General features: G+C 46.1%; 1 protein-coding gene across 1 annotated transcript in view; it reads left to right on the top strand.

The window, feature by feature from the left end:
• The window catches only part of ARHGAP6 (Rho GTPase activating protein 6), a 266,673-nt gene that overhangs the window by 168,707 nt on the left and 75,071 nt on the right, over positions 1-22,895 (top strand). The window contains exon 2 of the mRNA XM_045290758.1: positions 9,345-9,504. Coding sequence (XP_045146693.1) covers positions 9,345-9,504 — 160 coding nt within the window. The remainder of the gene's footprint in view (positions 1-9,344; positions 9,505-22,895) is intronic.

Genomic DNA, 22,895 nt, shown 5'->3' on the forward strand with positions numbered 1-22,895 from the left:
GTTTGGGAGTTTTACAGCACTTGGCAGCCTTTTTCAGAAAAGATGGTTGTGGGCCTGGTCTTTGTAAACGTGGGCTACTCTCCACAACACGTTGTGATCATGTGGCCACCTGTGCTTCACGAAATATTCATAAATGACGGCAAGCGGCTCTGTTGTTGCCTTCAGGTGTCGTTGGGCCGGCTCTGTACAACAGAATGCAACCGTGGACTGCCCAGCCCCAGCCCATCTTCGGGCGTACCTTTGAGTCCGCTGTGGCAGTCACTGCGCCCTTCCTGGCAACCCATGGTACATTTCACGTGCCTCGCCACCACTATAACTCCAGGCATTAATTCTGCTTCGTCTTCCTTATTCATTATCCAGCTGTTGAATGGATGTGAGACAATTGAATGTTCTGTGACTTGGTTCCATCGGAAACAATTCAAAAATCGTTAGTACCAAGCACGATTTATAGAAGCCCTGGTTTGTGTCGTGGTTACACTCTGGGCTGCGATCCCTATGGTCTGCAGTTCAACCCCACCAGCAGCTCCTCCGGAGAAACAATGGGCTTTCCACTCCCATAAACAGTGACAATCCCGGAAGCCCACAAGGGGTCCTTCTGAGTCAGCATTGACCCAATGGCAGTGAGTTTGGTTTGGAAGCATGGTTTCTAAAGGAGCCCTGATGGTTTTGAGGGGGAGGCATTGGGTTGCTAACCAAAAGGTCAGTGGTTCAAACTCACCAGCCTCTCCTCAGGAGAAAGTTGAAGCTGTCTGCCCCTGTAAAGATTTACACCCTTGGAAAGCCTATATAGAATTGAAATGAGTCAGAATCGACTCCGCAACAGGAGGGTGTTTTTTCGTTTATTTTTATCATGGTTTATAGTCCAAAGGTCAGCATTTCAAGCCCACCAGTCTCTTCTTGTAACAGTATGCTTCCTTAAAGATTTACATCCAGCCTTGGAAACGCTAGGAGGCATTTCTACTGTCTTACAGGGTCACTATGAGTCAGAATCTAGTGCACCTCAGATATGGCATCTTCTCTGCTTCTCACCTGTGTGAAGCCACAACACCGTGGGGTGGCTTGGAAGCCCCTAGAAAGCCAAGGGGCTTACTCCTAGTGGAGTGACTTAATCGTGAATTCAACACACATTTTTACGAGTTGAAGGCATAGATTCCCCAATGTACTAGGCCCCACCCCCTTTTCAGAAAGGAAGAAAGACCGACTCAGCACTCTCTGGCAAATAAAAACATTTGTGCTCCAGCCCATCATCCGAGACCAAGTGTAGGTGGCTGCTTTGCAGCCTCCCCTGCATTATTCAAGCTCCCACTTTGGGAAACACCGGTTTCGGGTATCACTAAAACAATCATGTTGAACGGACTGCAGCATCTGGGGACCCCATGCATGTCAGAGTAGAACTGTGCTTGGCATGCAGGGTTCACCTGGGCTGTGAGCGGAGGGGCTTAAGCAATTGTGCCATCCAAGGACACTGCCATGTTTGAGAATGGGATACACACGCAGAGCAATGATGGTTAATGTTAGTTAGGCCTTACATTTCCACTTATTCAGGCCTTTCTGGAAGGTAGTCAAAAACTCTACACGCAAATCCATTTTCCTTGGTTCCTGGGATCCCTACAAACCTGAGAGTGACGTCTATGAGTATGGCTCCATTTCGTTAACAGGCAAACTGAGGCTCCCAGGTGTTCAGTCTGTTGCCGCGGAGCTAGCTCACAATTAGCTGAGCCTAAGCCTTAGCCACCACTCTGGTGGGTCTCCATCTCGAGGAGTCCTTAAGAGTCAGCTGGGAGCATTTGTTTGCAGTGGAGTTGATGGGCCCCATTCCTGAAGACGCTAATGCCAGAAACCCCCCTTTGAGATCACTCATCTGCGTGTTGAAAAAACAACCCCAGGTGACTCCGAGGCCCTGGGTCTGCAAGGCCACCCTTTGAGTTGCCTGCCTCCCTCTTGGCTGGTCCTCGCTTGGCGTGGGGGGTGGGGGTGGAGGCTTTACGTGGACTGTGGTTAAAGAGATGCTGCAATTAGACACTCATCCCAAGGACATAAGAAAACAATGCGGTGTAGACCAAAACCAAAATTATTTCAATCAATTTCACTTCATGGGAAAATCAAGTCTGTTTGTAAAGTTGCAATTTAGCCCCAAAGAATGTTTTTTTGTTTTTTTTTTTCAGAATAAAACACAGATAGTTAATTGGCGTGTGTGCATGTGTGTGTTTAGTTAGTCGTTAGCATCTTTTTTTCCACATTTGGAGATAAATACTTCTGGTAGAAAGGAAATCGCTTTCATTAACACTGGTTTTAACTTGATTAACTCCAGTTAATCAAGTTTCTATTGTGTTGAAATATTTTTTACTTCTTTTAAATGGCTTCTTGAGACTTTGAAATAAAAGCATTCATAGGATTCTGTTCATATACCTAATATAGAAAATCGTACCTGTATAATAGACAGAATAATGCATAATTACGCAATAATATAAAGGGAATGGCTTTAATGAGAAGGAAAATGCCTCCATGAGGGGTTGTTGTCGCCTGACACCCTTATTGTCAGTGGATTCAATGTCATTTGGGCCTTAGAGCCGACCTCACTTGGGCCATGCTATCCTTTCTCAAGCGCCGCACTATTGCCATTTGAGGCTAGATAACCCTTTGTTCTCTGCCCTTGTCCTGTGCACTGTAACATGTTTAGCAGCATCTTGGTGCCCACTCCCTAGATGCCAGTAGCACCCCCACCCTCTGGTTGTGACAACCAAAAATGTCTCCAAGACATGGCCAAATGTCCCCTGGCTGAGAGTCACTGTGTTAGCCCTTTCTTTTATTACTCGGAACTTAGCCTTTATGAATACTACCACGTAGTAGCCCAGAATAAATGGGTATTTTTTACAACTGTCCAGGTTTTTAGTGGATTCAGCGCCTTTGGATCTGCTTCAACTTCACCCACACTTGTGAAATGGCAAGACATTCCACATCATCCGTTTTCAATCCCTTGGTGCGGGGGAGGGGGGGGGGCTCCTGTGAGGGGCACTCCAAAGACTGGATCCAGAGAGCCTTCAAATGAGTCACCTCTTTATTAGGAAAGCAGTCACCAAGGAAAAATGCTGCCCTGGGACTCACTTTGGGGAGTGAAGAATCTGCCCGAAACCCCTGCGCAGCCGTGCTGGTGAGCTCGGGAGCGTGGCCCTCCGCTCTGTGGTTCGTTTCCTTGGTCTGTGTCTTCAGGATCAGCTGGGGACAGTGTCCTGGGTGTTCCTATCTTCCTGTTCCTAAGCAGGCTGGTGGGTGTGGGCGTGAGGGATTCACTTTTGTCCAGGTCAGATCCTATCATCGTGTTTGTGTTCTACCCTCATGTACTCGGCGTTTCTCGGCTTAGAAACAGACTCTGTTTCAGTCTGTTTCTTAGCAGTTTATTACCGATTCCCACTACGTTTTGTTTTTTTTTTTCTACATAGAGACAGCATGACATGGCTTGGTTAGGTTTCTAGGCAGGCCCAGAGAGATGATTTTTTTTTTTTTAACGCTTGATGTTCTTGCTACATTGAGTCACTTTTGTTGCTGTTGTTAGTTGTCATAGAGTTCGCTCCAAATCCTGGTGTGTGTGTTGAGTCCATGGTTGATATGTGTGTCTATCCATCGCCTGGAGGGAGAGTTGCGTCATTTTCCCCGGCCCTCTGCTGTCCCAAACAGGATGTCCTTTCCTAAGTGAGTGGCCTTTCCTGATGATGTCATCCAAGCAAGTGAGCTGAAATCCCGTCCCCCTCCTTTTTGCTAAGGAACGTTCTGGTGAGATTGCTTCTCAGACCGACTTGTTTGACTGCATCGCCTTACTCACCTTGGTGTCCTGAGCACCCCAGACAGTGTCTGGCACAGAATCATCTCTTAATGGTGACTCAATTGTTGATGGCTGAAAGTCAACAGTTCAAATCCTCTGGCCCATCTATCCACTGGAGAAACAGAAAGATGGGGTAGTCTGCTTCGGTAAATATCACAGCCTGGAGAATGCCGAGGGATGGGGGCGTCCTACTTTGTCCTCAGGGGGAAGCTTTGGGTCCAAATCAACCACATCGGCTATGGTTTATTGGGTACAAGGTGTCCAGCTCAGCTGGGACCTTTCCCACCAGCTCACACAGGGGGGAACGCTGGATAGCGAAGAAGAAAGAGCGAGGCCAGGCCGGATCTCTAACTCGGGACTCTTCAGCCTGCTCAACCCTGTGGCCATCGGGTCAGCACCGACTCCTGGCATCACTGAATGCTCTGTAAGGTTTTCAGGGGTGGATTTTTCAGAAATAAATCACCTGACCTTTCTTCAGCGGCACCTTGACATAGACTTGAACCACCAGCGGTTGGGCTAGCAGCTGAGTGCTTCCACCATTGACACCATCCACGGATTTCATTTAAACTTTTAACTTATATTCAGTCCTGTTGTTTAGAAAAAAATCAGAATACACTGGATCTTGAAGAATTTTCTTCAGTCCATGAAATGGAATGACAGCCTGCCCAGTCTGCCTCGATTCTCTTGCCCACTCGGCCTCCTCCTCCCTCCCGCCACATTTGCCCAGCCCCTCTCCGGCTCCTGCCCGGCGTCCTCCTTATCTGCTGAGTGTAGAGTCATATATATGTCCTAACAAACCAAACCACCCTCGCTTCCTCTGGCTCGGGCCCAGATGCTGCCTTCTCAGGAAACTCTTCCCCCGGCCACTGTCATCAACACAGCAAATTCCTCTCTCCTACCCACACTTCCAGTCCCCCTTCCTGTCCTGCCCCTCCTAGTAGCCACCACTGTTTCACACACTCTGTTAGGTGCTTAACTTGCTCATTGGTGGTCCCTACTAGCGTCCAGTGGAACCTTGGCAGTGCACATGGTTAAAGACCTGGTGATCTGCTCCTGTAAAGATTGATGGTTGTGATTAGTGTCATTGAGTCGACACCAATTAACTCAGAGAAACCCCGTGTACATCAGATTGAAACACCGGCCAGTCCTGCGACGTTCTGACAATTGGTTTTCATGTTTGAGCCCATTGCTGTAGCTCCTGTGTCAATTCATCTCCAAGAGGACCTTCCTCTTGATTACTGCCCCTCTATTGACCACGCATGATGTCCTTCCCCAGGGATTGGTGCTTCCTGATGTCGTGTCCAAAACATGTGAGACCCAGCCTCACCATCTTCACTTCTAAGAATCATTCTAGATGTACTTCTTCTAAGACTGATATCATGTGTGTTTCCTGGAGTCCATGAAGAAGGACATCATGCTTGCTAAAAAGAAGAGGACCCTCAAAAAGATGGATTGAGACAGTGGCCACCACAACGACTCAAACAGCACAGCAATTGTGAGGGTGGCACAGGACCAAGCAGCTTTTTGTTCTGTTGTACAGAGGGTCCCTTGAAGTTGGAACCCACTTGATGGCACCTAACAGCAACATGGTATATTCGGTGCTCTTCGCTGACACTATCAGTTTGTAGGTCTTCCTTTTTCATTGCCCATAAAGACGGCAATCAATGTCCTGGCTTCGAGGGGATTATTACTCATAGCAACCCTATGAACCTCATAGCAAGGCAGACGACAACTGCCCCATAAGGTGTCCAAGGCTGCAAATCGTTCCTGAATCAGGTCTTTCTCCTGCCGAGCTGCTGGTGGGTTCAAACCGACCCTTTGGTTCTCAGCTGAGCCCCTTACCCACTGTGCCACCCAGACTCCGTCCATGGGGTGGGGGTGGGGACACTATGAGTGCCGATTGACTTCCAATAATACCACCCCTAAAGCATTTGTTAAATGAATGACTGAATAAATGATTGGAGGGATGACATTCCAGTTACTGAGGGGGGGAAAATCAAAGCCCCTTCCCCTGTTTGGCAGGAACATTGTAAGCAGGACCCTGCCAGATTTCTAGAAGAAAGTTGTCTTCCTAGTTGCTGGGCCAGTCGTTCTGTCTTTGTTCTTTTTTTTTTTTAAATCATCTTATCACAATCCATACACACATCAATTGTGTAAACCACATTTGTACATTCATTGCCCTCATCATTCTCAAAACATTTCCTCTCCACTTAAACCCCCGGCATCAGGTCCTCATTTTTCCCCTCCCTCCCTGCTCCACTCTCCCTCATGAGCCCTTGGTAATTTATAAGTTATTATTTTGTCATATCTTGCCCCATCTGACGTCTCCCTTCACCCACTTTTCTGTTGTCCGTCCCCCAGGGAGGAGGTCACATATAGATCCTTGGAATTGGTTCCCTCTTTCCAACCCACTCTCCCTCTACCCTCCCAGTATCGTCACTCACACCACTGGCCCTGAAGAGATCATCCACCCTGGATTCCCTGTGTTTCCAGTTCCTATCTGTACCAGTGTACAGCCTCTGGTCTAGCCAGACTTGCAAGGTAGAATTCGGATCATAATAGTGGGAGCGGGGAGGAAACATTTAGGAACTAGAGGAAAGTTGTGTTTCATCGTTGCTACATCACACCCTGACTGGCTCATCTCCTCCCCGACACCCCTCTGCAAGGGGATCTCCAGTGGCCTACAAATGGGCTTTGGGTCTCCATTCCGCACTCACCCCATCATTCACTCGCACTCACCCCATCATTCACTATGGTAAGATTTTTTTTTGTTCTGATGATGCCTGATACCTGATCCTTTCGACACCTCATGATCGCATAGGCTGGTGTGCTTCTTCCATGTGGGCTTTGTTGCTTCTGAGCTAGATGGCCGCTTTGTTCTTTAAGGTGAAGGATGAAGTGAGTGAAGTCTTTGAAGTCCCCCTGAAGTGTCAGCAGCCCCACAATCCCTGGGGTGGAGAGGGGGGCTGTGTGCTTCAGTGCTGCTCTTGCCTGCTCCCTGCATGGGTTCTTATTGATTGATTGTCTTTCTTTCTTCTTGAGGAAACAGCAGTGGTTTCTTCAAAGCTCTTGGATCCTGGCTGCCACCTATGATTGACAGGAAGTCCTCTCAGTGAGGGGACAGCAGGCTTTCACAGGTTTGTCAGTGCCTTTCCTGTGGGTGCTCGGGTGAAGGCGGCACAGGCCTGTGCTTGCCCAGGAACAACCTCCGGGCTTCCTGGACTGTGGTGTACTTGAGCATCAAATCTCGCTGGAAAAGCAAAAAAACAAACAAACAAACAAACCAAACTCACTTCCATTGAGCCGATTCGGACTCAGAGTGACCCTATAGGACAGAGGAGAATGGTCCCTGTGGGTTGCCGAGGCCGTGTACCTTTATGGGAGCAGAAAGCCTCGGGGTTTTTTCCCCTTCAGAAGTGGGTTTGAGCAGCCAGCCTTGTAGTTGGCAGCACAGCTTGGAACCCACTACATCACCCGGAAAAAGGAAAGCTCTCGTTGGTCCTATCTCCATGCTTCCTGTGCTCCACAGAAGAATGCCAAGTGAGAAATCCCAGCGTTTCTGATTTCGTCCACAGTTGAATGGTGTACTGACTGTAAGACTGGCCAGTCAAACCCACCTGCCAAACCTTGGGAGATAAATGAAATATGACTTAGCTCCCCCAAGCTTTACTTTCATCGTGTATAGTCTTGTTATAGTGTATTTTGTTATTTTACATCACATACCGCATGATATTATACTGTTTACTCCCTGGGGAGTGTAAATCATGAACACGCTCAGCTGCTAAGCAACCATTTAGAGGTATGAATTCACACAGAGGGGCCTTGGGGAAAGGCCTGGTGATCTACTTTGAAACCCCATGGAGTGCAGTTCCACTCTGACGCGCCAGGGGTCACCACGAGTCAAGATTGACTAATAGGGTACGAACTGTTCAACCTTATTATCTATTATTAGGTAAGAATGAGAATATAATATACTGTTTTCTACTGTATAAATGTGTCATAAGTATATACCCGCATTATAACAAGTCCTGGTAGCCCAGTGGTTTAGCACTCAGCCGCTAACCAACAAGTTGGTCTTGTATAACCACAAGCTGTTCTGTGGAAGAAAGACGTGGCAGTCTGCTTCCATCCAGCTTGTCAGCTTTGGGACAGTTCTACTCCATCCTGTAGGAGTTGGGATTGACTCAAGAACAATGGGGTTTTTGTGGCGTTCTAGGTATTAGAATTTATCCTATAGGTCTTATAGTTTCACGTTATATGCCGTGCATTTTATGAGCTTATGGTCAAACACAATGATCTAGCGAAAATAAGATGTGAACATTGTTTTTGTGCACATGGCTCCAAAGGCCAGGCATAGGATCCAAGTGCACTTCTAGTCAAAGCGAAAGCCAGGTATCCAGCTCTGACAACAGCGCACACTGCCCCACATCCCAGCTCCCACCAAGTTTACGCTTCTGAATCAGCATGTTTTCTTTATTCCTCCCCCTCCCCCCAATTCCACAGATGAAAATGAGTTATTATAAAAATCACCCAAGTCAACATTACATTAAAAAGAGTGCATGATGCCTATGAAACACACACACACACACACACACACACACACACCAATGTGTATGTAGAGCTGAGCGTATCTTCAAGAATGACAAGAGAGGCGGCAATTAGAACTCAGCCCAGTGGGGTTTGCCAGCTCATAATCTCCATGAGCGTGTTAGGGCGGGGGGTGGGGGGAGCTCTGGTAGAGCTCAGGGTAAAGCGTTGGGCTGCTGATGGCACCAGCCACTCCAAGGAGTGCTCCGTGGGGCAAGTGTATTCTGGCCTGGAGGGTAATGAGGAGTTCCACTCGACGGCAGTGGAGGTTCAGGGGTACTCTTTATAGGAGCCAACTTATGACACGCAGGCCTTTCCCCCAAGGAACAACGAAGTGGGTTTGAATCTAAGCACAGCACCACCAAGGCGCCTCGCCTAGGATGTTACTGTCGCATGGACATTATGTCAGAGAGGTCCTTCCATCTCCTAAGGTTCTTTGTGAGATGGACGAAAATAAACCCTGGGTACAGTCGCTGGTACTTGGTAGGCTCTGCGCTCGTCCTCATGGATTTTCCGTTCACCCTCCTGGAACAAGTGTGCATATGTCATCAGGAATGGCAATTAGCAGGATAGGCTTTGCTGCATAAAATCTAGGAATCATTCTTTTGCGCAGGAGCTAGGAAAAAAAGAGGTTCTTAAGTGTCCCCAAGAGCATTTCCTGGTCAAGGACATAGGACCTTCCGCGAGGCTCTCCACATGGAGTTCTTGGCCTATGGAGCCATCATTTGATGTGACCTGGTCCCCCCAGCAAATACTCAAAATGTTGATGTCGGCCACAGACTGAAAAAATCCACTGCCAATTCAGAGCGGATTTGATAGGAGAAATTGGGACTCCAAGGTGGCGAGGGTTTGCCTTTATGACTAACAGGGAGGGCGAGTGGTGTTATGAGAAGTTGGTGGCTCAAGTAACTCTTGATGCTTTTCCCTTGGCCTGCAGGGTGATTTCACCTGGAACAGCATGTCGGGCCGGAGTGTGCGGCTGAGGTCAGTCCCCATCCAGAGTCTCTCGGAGCTGGAGCGAGCCCGGCTGCAGGAAGTGGCTTTTTATCAGTTGCAGCAGGACTGTGACCTCAGCTGTCAGATCACCATTCCCAAAGGTAAGGGCTGGGCTGCTGTTGGGCCCCGCGGTGCATCCAACATCCGCCTGGGGCCAAGCCGCCAGCTACTGTCTCCTCGCCACTAAACCTTCCACCAGGAAGCAAACAACCATCTTGTGGTGCTTGGCTGGCACGAGTGTATATTTTGAAAGACAGGTTCCAGCAGAACCTTTTTCATGTTAGCTAATATGTTTATTGAAAGGGGAAGGTCAGGGAGGGGGGGGGCAGGAAAAGGAAAACTGTATGGATGTATCTCTGCAGTCAGCTTGGCAGCAGAACAACCAGAGAAATGAATGTTCAGAGAGGTCCACGGACAGTCTTGGGAGAAAATAACTGTGTGGATCCCAATGTGATTTCAGAAGAAGCGGTAGAAAAGAATGTTTTCCCAATTGGCTCAAGTTCATCAGTAGACCTTCTGCAAGCACGCTGCCATTCATGTACTCGGCTAAAGTGCACTTGTTTGAGTCCGGTCTTTCTCGCCTGGTGTTCTAAGGGTCCCCCGACCCCACCCCCAGGACGACCTTGGAAACTGTGCAAGCTGGACCGCCTTGTGCTTCTGCAAACTCAGAGCCTTGTTCCAGTCGAGATGGCAAGCAGGCCCTGGCATGCTGTTACTCTAACACGAGAAAGATGAGGCGGTCTGCTTCCGTAAAGATGTACAGCCTCCAAAGCCCTAGGGAACAGTTCTCGTTTGCCCTACGGGGTTGACTTGAAGGCAGTGGATGGGGAATTTCAAGTGGTTCATTTGCAGCTTAAATTCCCAGCCATTCCCCCTCCAATAGGGAGCCCTGATCGGCAGTGTAGAGTCAAGGTTGGGCTGCTAACTTCATGGTTCAAACCCACCAGCCATTCCTCAGGAGAAGGAGGAGGCTGTCTCCTCCTGTAAAGATCTGTAGCCATGGCAACCCTGTGCAGTGTCCATATGAGTTGGAATTTATTCCATGGTGGTGGGTAACCCTCAAAGGTAGCCTGGTGGAGCATCAGAGGAATATTTGACTAAGAGCCCAAAGGCTCCTAGTTCACATTGACCTGGAAGGACCTTGGAGGACAGGCTTAACCATCTTCTTGTGAAAGATTTTGGCCTAAAAGTCCCCTGGAACATATGGGGCCCTTTGTGAGTCACGTGGACATGTAGGCAACTAGAGCCATCCTGCGTCTTCCCCAGCCTCACTCAGAGGAAACCATCTCCCATTTCACGGAGAGCAAACAAGTAATTGGAGGGGAAATTTCACACACTCTCCCCCCAACATCTTCTGTGCATCTGGGCTCATGAGACCGATGACCACCTTTTTCTGTTGCTGGAATTCAGCCCCAGCCATTGCCATCACCCTCCCACAGCTACTGTGCTTCCCTTTCCACGGGACGCCCAACAGCTGATGAATATGCTGCCTCATCCTTCATCCGGGCCAGTGAGGGCCAAATACACCCATCAGGAAATCCCTATGATCTTAACAGACTGGGCAGCTTCAGTGTGTCACCATTGTCATTAGACCCCACCCATGTCTCATCTGCCTTGGCAGCCTTTCTTTGGGTTCTAGGCTCTGGCAGCTGAATTTCTTTTTCCCAGATCAAGCATTGGCCATGTGAAGCTGGCCTCATTGAGAACCTCCATGTGGGGGGTTGCATGGGGATTAAGCACCCCACTCCAAGATCAAAGCTGCCACGTTAGCACTTGGCACAGATCTCACTCCAGATTCAATGTCTATGATTATCTGCCCAAATTAATAGCTTTAGCTCCAATGGATGGTGTCTGCTCTTCCCCACCCCACTGCACCTTTCCTTCTCTCTTCCCGCAGTTAGAAAATGACTTCTAAAGCCTAAATTCCCATTGCAATCGAAAACAGGAAAACAGCCTGTGCACTTGGGCCAGTACCTTCTTACAACCTGAGAGTGTGGCCCGATCCCCAGAGAGGAAAAGCCACATTCACTTCTGAAAGAAGCAGCAGAGACAGACACATTTCATAACATTTTTCATTGGGTAAAAGGCTATGCATGTAGTGCACTCTTTGCATCAGGAACAAGGAGAAGCAACACCAGAACTGAAGCAGTCCCAGGGAGAATCTGCTCCAGGAGACCTTATGTGGACATGTATTCAACCCAGAATTCAAGTCACTTTGTGAAGTCACCATCCCCCTTGTCATACACCAGGTTCCCCAGTGGCAGCTCTCTTTTCTAGGTAAATAAAAGCCATCTAAGGCTGGGGGAGTGAGGGAGAGCTCTGGACTGCTGCCACAGCCACCTTGTCAATTAGTGGGGACAGGATCTGGGACCTCGCTGAGTGAGAGATGTTAGGGTACATATCGGTATTGCTCTACTTGGGCACTTGGGCATCGGGGGCTAGATCATTCTTGGGGTGGGGGCTATCCTGGACATTTTAGGGTGTTAAGCAGTACCTCTGTCCACAACCATGTAGAATTCAGCCTCCTCTCCCAAGTTGTGACAATCCAAAATATTTTCAGATACTTCCAAATATCTCTTGGATATTTGAGGACAAAAAGCACCTCTAGTTGAGACCCACCATTATGTATGTATGTCTCTATTTGTGAAGTCCCTGAGCAGTGAAAACACTGAATGCATTTGACCGCTGATCAGAAAGTTGGAGATTTGATTCCATTCAGCGACACCTTGGGAGAAAGGCCTAGGGAACGAGTTTAGAAAAACCATCCATTGAAAACCCCGAGGAGCACAGGCCTATTCGGACTCACATGGGTGGGTTCATCTGCCAACATTTTGATTAGAAAGTGATAACTTAATTGCTCACCAGGACAAAAATCTGGTAAAGAGGTCTAATGAGGATCATCCCTCTGCATTTGTTAAAATATGTCATGAAAGTAAAGGAAGTAAAAGAATATTGTACTGACTCAGAACCAGGCAAATCGCTGAGACAATGGACCCAATATGTGTTCGATAATGGACTTATGATACTTCAGACAACGGAATACCCATGTCGAGGTGTGTGGGGACAACTAGATTTTGACATTATTGCTTTCATCAAAATAATTTTATATGGAATACATATCTGAAGATAAAAAAGTATCTATTTTTTTATGGAGAGAGTTTGCTTAGAAGACATGCTTTCTAGAAACTTTGAGGAGAAGTAATGAATTTCACTACATGCAACAATAGAATTTTCTGTGTGGCCAATAAATAAATAAAAATGAAAAGACAAATTATCAACACCCTTGACAAGCCAAGGGTTAATTTCTTGATGACTTAAAACTTACAAATTTGAAATTAATGTAATAAAGAAAAACAAACTAAAATATAGACAATGTACAGATCACTTACAGATTATGAAATGCAAGTACTTTATGATACCAGAAGAGACCCTTAGCCTCATATTCATTAAAGAAAAGCAAGCTAAACTCAAGAGACATTTTTCTCTCTCTCTGTTTCACATTGAATCCCATCTGTCAGTCTGTTGAACTGTATTGGCCTGTGTGGTAATGTACTGCTTGAAACTGTGCAACAGATACCAGGAGGGGAGAGGGTCACCTACAGGTGGACAGGGTTTCTTCCTCTGCAGAGTTTCCTAAGAGAGATGAGAAACAAATGATTGGTGTTCTTCTTGTGAAAGCCAGTGCATGGATCACAGTAGCCTGATCCACAACCATTGGGGGGGATGTCACAGGAGGGGGCGGGGTCAGTGGAGCTTAAAGGTGATGGAAAACTAGGAGGAAAGGCCTGTGGTATGATTCTGAAAACCGGCCAGTGAAAACCTGTAGACCACACGAGACCATCATGCCGTAGCAGGCTGCAAGTAGAGGCCTATAAGTTGGAAGGCACCACATATCAGTCGCAGCAGTGGCCTCAGACATTGTAGCAATCATGACCATGGCCCAGCACTGGGCAGCATTTTCATATGTTGTCCATAAGGTTGGCTCCAACTTGAGAGCAAAGGAGAACACCAGAAAGTTGGAGGGAAAGAGGCGTTCTGACAGCATCTAATGTCTAACTTGATACAGCCACTTAAAAGGCATCTGTCTGTTTTAAATGGTCTGATGATTCCAATTCAATGAATGTATAGAGTCAATATAGTTGGGGGGGGTGTTTTTTTTACCAAAGTCATAATTTAAATGCATCTGTTCATCTTCGCTCTTTCTTATTCATTGTCCCAGTTTTCACATGAATATGAAGAGATTTTTAAAAAACCAGGCTTGGGTTGAGAAACTCAGCAACACTGAAGGACCGGCATGAATGGTCATCCCTACAGTTCTTCACATAGCCACAATTCATTCACTCACCAAGATAGAGCAGCAGGTCATAGGTTGTCAATCAGATGTGACTATGGGCACAATGTGTATTACTTTGGTTTCAGTCAGGGTTATCTAACAAGACCAGGGGCCAAAACAACTCAACACCTGTCTTGGTAGACAATGTTTTATTGACACCCAGCCACCTGCATTTTACATATTATTATCTCTGGCTACTTTTGTTCTCCAGCAATGGATTTTATTAATAATGGCAGACTATATGAGGTAGCTTCAAAAAGTTCATTAAAAAATGGAATTCCAAGATTGTGGTACTTCCATCACAAAGTTTTAGAAGCCCCCATAGATCTCCGAGTCTTCCTCTCCAGGAACATTTTGTTGACCCCTCATCTAAGGTCAGGTGATAGCTGTACATCATGCCAGTGTAGGCAAGATGACTTCACCTCCTAATCTGGTAAAGAAATATTTCCGGGCAAATGGTTCCATACGAGTAAAATGCATAGCCATTTTCTGTTTTGCTTCCATTAATTTCTGATATGCCAATTGAGAAATGCTTTATTTATGTATTTTGAAAACATCTTCATGGAATGAAGAATGGCCAATGTTTTTTTTAAAAAAAGGACAACAAAGAAGGCCTCAAAATTTCTCAATTATATCGCGTCTTATAAAGTAGTCCCACACCATCATCCCTTAGGCAATGTAAAACCCAAGTAAACAACTCAATGCAATTGAGCAAATGATGTTCTTGGTTGGCCAACGCAGCTGCTGTTTTCAATGTGGGATTTCCATGTTGATGGAGAAAATAAAGGGTCACCTAGTGTACATGACATTCAACTTTGCATGTTTATCGCACAACCCGAGATGGGAACTCTGACATATTGTGATAGGATCCTTGCTGGCAAAGGTCAGTCTAAGAGGTGATGTGGTATAGTTGTTCTTCGTGTGTGTGTGTGTGTGTGTGTGTGTGTGTGTGTGTAAGTTAAAATTATGTGGGAGCATGGGGCAGAATCAAAGATCCCCTCCACTATGCGTAGAAATGCAGAAAAAAACAACCACCAGCACACAGGGCGATCAAAGACCAATGTTAGGACACTGGGCTTAAAGACCCTCAACAATGTCTGTATATTGTAAGCTGTAGAGCTAATCATGTAAGGGGGCTTCAAAAGGTGTGTGGGGGTAATTCCATTATACTTTCATTGCATTTTCTGATAACGTTTTTGAAGCCCCCTCATAACTTCTAAGTGTCCGTCATTATTTTTTCCAAGATTCTTCCATATAAGGAGTGGTGCCCCATGGGGAAAGCTCTATCTTATGATTGTTTGACTGTCAACACTTGACCAACACACCGCTATCTCTCAGCACATGTGTGAGAAATAAGCCAATGAGTAAATGCATAAAATTAAGTTCCCCCTTTCCCTTTCCACTCTCTCTAAAGAGCATCCCCTTTCTCTCCTTTTTCCTAATAATGATTTTGAAGCAACTCCAAGGCTTTTCCCTGCTATCTCACCCCATATTCCCTTGATTTCCAGCTTTCTTTCATGGCCACATGAGGTGGATGTAATCGGTTGACTTCCTGAAGTAATGATGCAGTGAATTCATGAGATAATGATTACGTTGCAACGATCCTAAGGCGCTTAGATGATCGCAACAAAAGCTATCCACCACCAGCGGCATCATCACTACCAATTTCCTTTGTCTTGTGTCCATCTCTTCTTTTGACTTGCGACTACCTCCACCCTAAATCTGTCCATCCTTAGGTCTCCCATGAACAGTAGGTAGCTGTAGGTGCCACCTACTTACCTCAGCTCAGGGCTTCTCCTCTCTTTAGCTTATCTGGATCAAAATCCCCAGAGTCATCATCAAACACACACACTCTTCTTTTGTTGGGAGTGGGGGGAGCCCACAAGAAAACCAATCTCCCCAGGTTCCCCATTGCCTACTAGCTCTCAGAGCCATTGACAATACTATTTGTGATAAAAGGAGATGGTTTTCTTTGCAGCTTGTTCGTGGGACGCACTGCACACTTGGGTGGATTTGCCTTAGAGCCATGGGCTTTAAGCGTTTGGTCTGCAATTGACAGCGAAAGATATGTTTTATATTTCGGCCCAGAAATACACTTTGATAACCTCTATAGTATTCGGACACAATTTCCTATTCTAAAATGTGCGAGTCGTGACACACGCCGTGTTCATGATCCACTTGGATGGTAGCTGGACTAGAGAACAGATAAGAAGAAAACAAAAAATATCCCTGTGGAAAACTTTTGTTGTTGTTTGCTCTGGCTCTTCGGGTCTGAGTAAGGTGGATGGGCACCTGCTTTCTCTGTTATTGTTGGGTATCATCAAGTTGTTCCAATTCACAGGGGCCCCTGGTGAAAGGGCAGAACCACCCCTCGGGTTTCCAGGCTGTCATGTTTCTGAGAGCAGGTAGCCAGCCCTTTTCTTGGGAGTATTGGCTAATGGATTCAAACTGCCAAGCACTTAGCCTCTGCAACTTCAGGGGGCCTTTGGGGTGCCACGGGGCCTTCTTCCTAGAGTCCATCAATGCCAGTGTTACCCAGGGACTTCCAGCACTCCCTACTGCTCCCTTTCCTCATTCTAAGCTGAGGCTACTTCTCCAGGGAGCTATGTGGGGCTCTTGATTCCAGCAACAATGGAGGCTACAACGATATGTCCAAACAAGTCCCTGGGATCCAGGAGTGCTCAGTTAATCAGTGGCAGAAACCTCGTTGAAACCGTTATGTCAAGAAATGTTGTTATCTGGTACCATTGAGTAGTTAACTCTGACTCAGAGCATGCCTGTGGACCCCAGAAGGAAGCACCGCCAGGCCCTGCCCCGTCCTCATAAGTATGCTGACATTTGAGCCCATGGTTGCAGCCACTGTGTCAATCCATCTCCTCTAGGAACTTCCTCTTTTTGCTCCTCCGCTACATTACCAAGTGTGGCGTTCTCAAGGGACTGGCCCCTCCAGCTGACATGTTACAAAGTAGAGCAGTCAGTAGGGTTTGCCCAATTACCTTTGAGGACTCTCCTAAATCGAGACTGTTTCATCTACCAACTCAGATAAAAGCCAGGAATGAATTTTTTTCATCATTTTCTTCTTGGATGCTCTGCTGAACCTCAGGGTCTTTGCCATTGCCAAGTTCTCTGGGCATGCTGCTGTGGGATCCCAGGCTGGTGCAGAGTGGGTGGCCGCCAGCAGTAGTGTGCAGGTCTTTAAGCCGTCAACTCTGGGGCCTCAGGATTCATAGCCAGCATTGTTTATGTTCTCAGACAGTATCATTTTCTCTCCCAAGACTTGTCTCCACTGGTCACAGCTACACATATTTGTATATTATTGCACAAGCCTTGGCATCCTGAACCAAACTTGTGTCACTGCAGTTTCTGAACTATTCTGGCACAGCTCAAAGATTTCAGGACTATACTATCTCCTCTCTCTGTTGGGATCATGGCCCCAAAGTAAACTTGATAATTAGTTATAAAGAAGGCTCCAACCTTGAAATATGAACAGCAACGTCTTCCATTCTTGGCTTGTTGTCTCTTGATTTCCCCAGGAACACCTAAGTATTAAGTGAAATGAAATACTGAGCGTTGTGCTTTTTTTAATCAACTCAGGCTTTCTAGATCAGTGACAAGCTCTATTAATGAGTGATTATACAATTTTTACTGTTGGAAGTTCTGCTAGGGTCCTTTAAGAGGTCTTCGCTTAAGGCAGGCCTGGGCATACAGGCCAAATCCAGCCCACTGCCTGCTTAAAGTTTTCATACACAGCCGTGCCCCTTCATATCTGTACTACCTGTGGCTGCTTTGGTGCCAAAAGGACAGAATTGAGTAGTATTGACAGACACTGTATGGCCCCCAAAGCTTTGATCATTGACTATCTAGATCTTTATAGAAAAAAAACCTTTATTAACCTCTAATTAATATTGATCTGATAAAGGAACTTACAATTATTATCCAGGCAGTAGATGATCTACACTATCCTGTTCACGTAAATGTCTTTGCTACCGTAGCATTATTTTGCAATAATTGGTTTCTTTTTGATGATTGGATCGTAGTGACTCTCAGATGCTCAAGTCTATTATCCGTGGCCGAAGATCATTTCCAAGTGGGAATACGGTCCCTTGGTGGTACTAAGCCCAGAAAGAAAGGTTGCAGCTATTGCTGTGCGGTGCTGGAACCACCGATGCCACTCGTCAGTCTCTGGGCATGTATACTTAGACATGAAAGGAGTGGCTTTCATCACACGTCCACTTTTAGTTTGTACTGATTATTAAGTTGATTATTACTACCCTGTTTGATCTGTAGTAAAAATAGATCTAACAATCAGACCAGACTGGAGTGGGAGATGGACTTAATTATTCATGTCACTTATTAGATTATTGAGTCGGAATCTACTCTCCTGTCTGTGAATTTGCTCTGGAACTTTTTTCATAGTAGCCTGGATGGCACTGCTAGGCAAGCTTTGGACTGCTAAGTGAAAGGCAAGCGGTTGGAACTTACCCGCTGCTCTAAGGGAGAAAGATGAGGCAGTCTGTTACTATCGAGCTGTACAGCCTCGGAAACCCTATATAAGGTTGCTATGAGTTGGAATCAGCTCGATGGTGATGGGTTTGGATATTTGGCTTCATCCTGTTCGACACCTGAGACATTAGCGATATTAATCGTTAAAGATGACTTCATTGCAGATGTACCATTCTTTGAAGTCTCCTCCATCTCCTTCTCTTACTCCCTTACATTAGATCCCACCCACACTCCACCCAAACCCTATAGGACAGAGTGGAACTGGCCCTGTGAGTTTCTGAGACTGAAACTCTTTATTGGAGTAGAAAGCCCTGTCTTACTCGCAGATCCCACCCAACACATAAACACTTCAAACTTCTAGTGATATCCTTTCTTAAGGAGACCGAGCATGACATTACAGCGAGTACAAAAACACTTCCCTCCCCATAGGCTTTGGGATTATCAGCTGTTAAGATATTTGCCTGCATATGATGAGAACTCAACCATAAGTGGGTTAAATAATAAAGAAGAAAAAAAATAATAAAGAAGATTATCATTTTACTTTAGAAGGAACCCAGAGGTAGACTAATCTCAGGGTTCATGAGTTCGGTGACTTCCAGCTTTCTTCTTTGCAAGTCTGCGGTGGGTCAGTCACCTGGATCTATGGCTGGCTTCCCTTGGTGTCACAAAAGGCTGCAGCCTCTAGCAGACAGCAACACCAAAAGGCAGCAGAAACCAGTGGTACCTCCACCAGGAACGTTTTAAGACTAGAGAAGGATTGTCCCTGCTGACTGCCAGTCCACTTCTCAACCTTCTCACTCCTACTCACTGAAGTACCTGCCCGTGCCCAAATCTGTCCTGGCCAGGGGAAAGAAATCACGGGGGTGGGCCTGAACTATCTTTTCTTTCCCGAGACTGGGGAAGAAGCCATCTCAGGGTGCATGACAACATGGAGGATCAGCACCCAACAAAAGTGGGACTCTGAAGGCAAGGAAGAAATTGGAAGTGTTAGAGGGGACCTGGCTGGAGATGGATTTTCATTGGACACTGTGAGTGTACAGTATTGATCGCAGGCAGGCGATAGGCAAGAAATGGTCCTTAGCACATACTCATTCACTCCAGTATGTACATGCTGCCCAAGAAATAGTTCACAAACTGAATCATGAACTGGATTAAAAGTCCCGACCCTCTGCCATTTGTTGATGTTACCAGCAGAAAACCAGTTGCCACAGAGTGGATGCTGACTCAGGCTACCACACACGGGACAGGACACAACTGTGCTCCACAGAGTTACCCACGGCTGCTTTTCTGTGCAAATCAATCACCAGGTCTTTCTGCCAATGTATCTCTGGGTATGTTTTAACCGTCAGCTTTTGGGTTCAGAAGAGAGCGCTTACACTTAGGCACCACCCAGGGTCTCCATTTATTGATGCAATATTTCTGTGCTATTTGGAATTGCTTCAACCGCCTCTGAGAATCATCAAAACCAAAGCCTTCGAGATGAATTTGATGAATAGTGTTTCAGCTAATCAGATCATGCTTCCAGTTACTGTAGCTACGGGAGCTCTTTCTCATGTGAACAACTGTTAGGAATGCTCAGGAGCCCACAAGTCAGCGGTTAATGGATATTTGATCCCCTTCTTAGTTGTTAATTCTAAACCAGTATCTGTCCAGAGAAAGCAGACAGAATTAGACACTTCCATGGGTCAGACATCATCACACTGTATGTAGACACCACGGTCTGAATCTCCCCTTTCAACTTGAACTACACTCTGTAAAGCTGATAATTTGGCTCGAGTTTTCTTGAGTGATCGATTAGTACAGTGTATTGCTTTGTGATAACTGGGGATATTGCTTTGTGATAAGTGCTTTTTGCCTTTTTCTTCTCCTACATACTTTCTTTCATTTCCCCTCCAGGAAAGATAGCTCAAGGAAATGACTTGCCAGCCACCACCACCCCTTTTTAAAAAAAATCTGATATTTAGAAATTTCTGTCTCTGCCAAAATAGCACCGAGACTAAGTTGAAAAAGTATTGTTTTCCGTTCAAGGAATGTGCGGTGAGAGCCTGGAAGTTCAGATTCGCTCCTGACTTAGGGACTGCCCTTTGAGAACAAGTACTTACAGCTTCGTGTGTGTGTGTGTGTGTGTGTGTGTGTGTGTGTGTGTGTGTGTTTTGAAGGGGGGTGCATATTTTTTCTACATAATACTTAAATATGGAAACAATGACAGCAAGAGAAAGATCTTTCTAGGGCATAATTTTTCACCACCAGTTGTCACTAGCACGCAGTGATTACAAAGAAAGCTTGGTTAAGGAAAAAACATACTTTGAGCTTTTAAACCCTTGGCATTCAAACCATGAGCTCAGTTCCCCTGCCTCACATTTTGACAGACGGGGAGCCACGGTAGCCAAGTCAATTATATCTGAATGATTGTCTGCAATGGGAAAACAACGTTCCCTCTGGCTCAAGGAGAGACAAGAGTTTCTTATTCCTCCTCAGGATGATGGAGATAAACATTTAGAACAAATCACCTTGCCCAAACCACGTAACACCAAACGCAAAAGGTTTCTTGATGTTTAATGTAGCTGGAGGCATGGTACTGTCTATGAGTCAGGGAGGGATTCACACTGTGTCCTTCTCTTTGACTGCAGCTGTAATCATTTCACCACTGCTTCAGCATGTAAACTGTGGGGATTAGTACCTTGCACAAATTCCTTCGGGAATCTCAGCCCTAAAGAGAGGCATCCCCGTGGTTTAAGAATCCCATAAAACATGTCCCCCGGGGTGGAAACAGACACTTCAGGAACAGTTAGTGGAAAATGTTAGCCCAGAGGTGTTAGCAAGATAAAGAGCCAGTGTTTCATTCATCGGCATTCACAAGCAGAAAAACAGAGGCCAATCATCCTGCCCTCCAGCCTTTCCTCAGCAACTGAAATAGGGCCCTAAGCTGTAGGCTCAGTGGTAGAGGCAGATTGGGTTTGAAAGCATCCTTTTCTACTTTTTCCAGGTAGATTCTTCTAGAATGTTTACTTGCCACACTCTGGAATCCTGATTCCCATTTAAGAAACTCACACTCCACCCCCTGAATTTACAAATTTCTCATCGTCTTATACCCATAGAATTCTTTCTTGATTAAGTGGTTGGCGTAAAGGGAATACAAATGGAAGGGGGCTTAGGATAATCAGTTCGTCATACTGTGGTAGCTCTTGTGTGCATGTGATGCTGGAATTCGCTTGCTGAAAAGGAAGAGGAGTTGAAGCACGTGCTGCTGAAGAGCAAGGATCGCAGCCTTCAGCATGGACTACAAATCAACGGAAAGAAAACCCGATTGCTCACAACTGGACCAATAGGTGTAGCATCATGATAAATGGAGAACAGATCAAAGCTGTCAAGGATTTCCTCTTGATTGGATCGAAGGCAGTTGTAATGGAAGCAGCAGTCAAGAGACTGCATTGGATGAATCTGCTGCAAGAGACCTCTCGAGAGTGTTATAAAGTAAGGATGTTCCTTTGAGGACTAAGGTGTTCCTGACCCAACCAACCTGTGCTATCTTCGGCAGCCTCATCTGAATGTGAAAACGGGGCATTGCATGAAGAAGACCGAAGAGCAATTGATGCAATCGATTTTTGTGTGCTGGAGAAGAATGTGGAAAGTACCGCGGACTGCTAAAAGGACAAACCCATCTGTCTGGGAAGAAGTATGGCCAGAGTGCTCCTTAGAGGCCAGGATGGCGAGACTTACATATTTTGGACATATTGTCAGGAGAGATCAACCCCTGGAGAAGGACATCAAGCTTGTTAAAGTAGAGGGGCAGCGAAAAATAGAAAGGCCCTCAGTGAGATAGAGGGACACCATGACCGTAGCAGTAGGCTCATGTATAGGAACAATTGTGAGGATGGCCTAGGCAGGGGCGGTGTTTCGTTCTGTTGTGCACAGGGTCGCTATGGGTCAGAACCGACTCGATGGCACCAAGCAACAGCAACATAGGATTTAGCAAGGAGTCCTGGAGGCACTATGGGTTAGGCATCAGCTGCTGATCGCTGGCAGTTCCTGGCTGCTCCTGTGAAGATTCACAGACTTGGAAACCCTAGATAAGGTGCAGGTGAGTCCAAATCTATATGATGACAGTGGGTTTGGTTTGGGGGTATATGATCTAGTGGGGGAGATTCCACCAAAGTGCAAAGGCTTCTAAGAAAAGTGAACTCTTCATTGCCCTTTGTTCCTTATGACTAAATTCAAGCATTAGTCTTACCAGGCAGTTATGCCCTGTTCTTGTTGTTGTTGTTGTTGTTGTTGTTGAATGCCTTCAAGTCAACTCCAACTCACAGTGACCTAATCTAACAGAATGAAAAGTTGCCTGGCCTTACCCCACCCTTACCATCATGGCTCCATTTCAGTCCATTGCTACAGCCACTATGTCACTTCACCTTGTTGAAGGTCTTCCTTTTTGCTGACTCTTTACTGTACCAAGCATGGTGTCCTCATTCACAAACCAGTTCCTCCTGATAAAGTGCCCAAAGTATGTAAAATATAAAATTGCCATGTTTGCTTCTCAGTAACATTCAGTCTCCAAACTTTCTCCAAGACAGATCGTCTCTCCTCTCAACAAACAAACCAACAAAAACCCAAACTTGCTGGCATCGAGTCAAATCTTACTCATAACCCCCCTTTTGGACA

This window comes from Echinops telfairi, unplaced genomic scaffold, assembly GCF_000313985.2.
Source record: "Echinops telfairi isolate 266 unplaced genomic scaffold, ASM31398v2 ScPeMD7_53;HRSCAF=182, whole genome shotgun sequence".
NCBI classification, from domain to species: domain Eukaryota; kingdom Metazoa; phylum Chordata; class Mammalia; order Afrosoricida; family Tenrecidae; genus Echinops; species Echinops telfairi.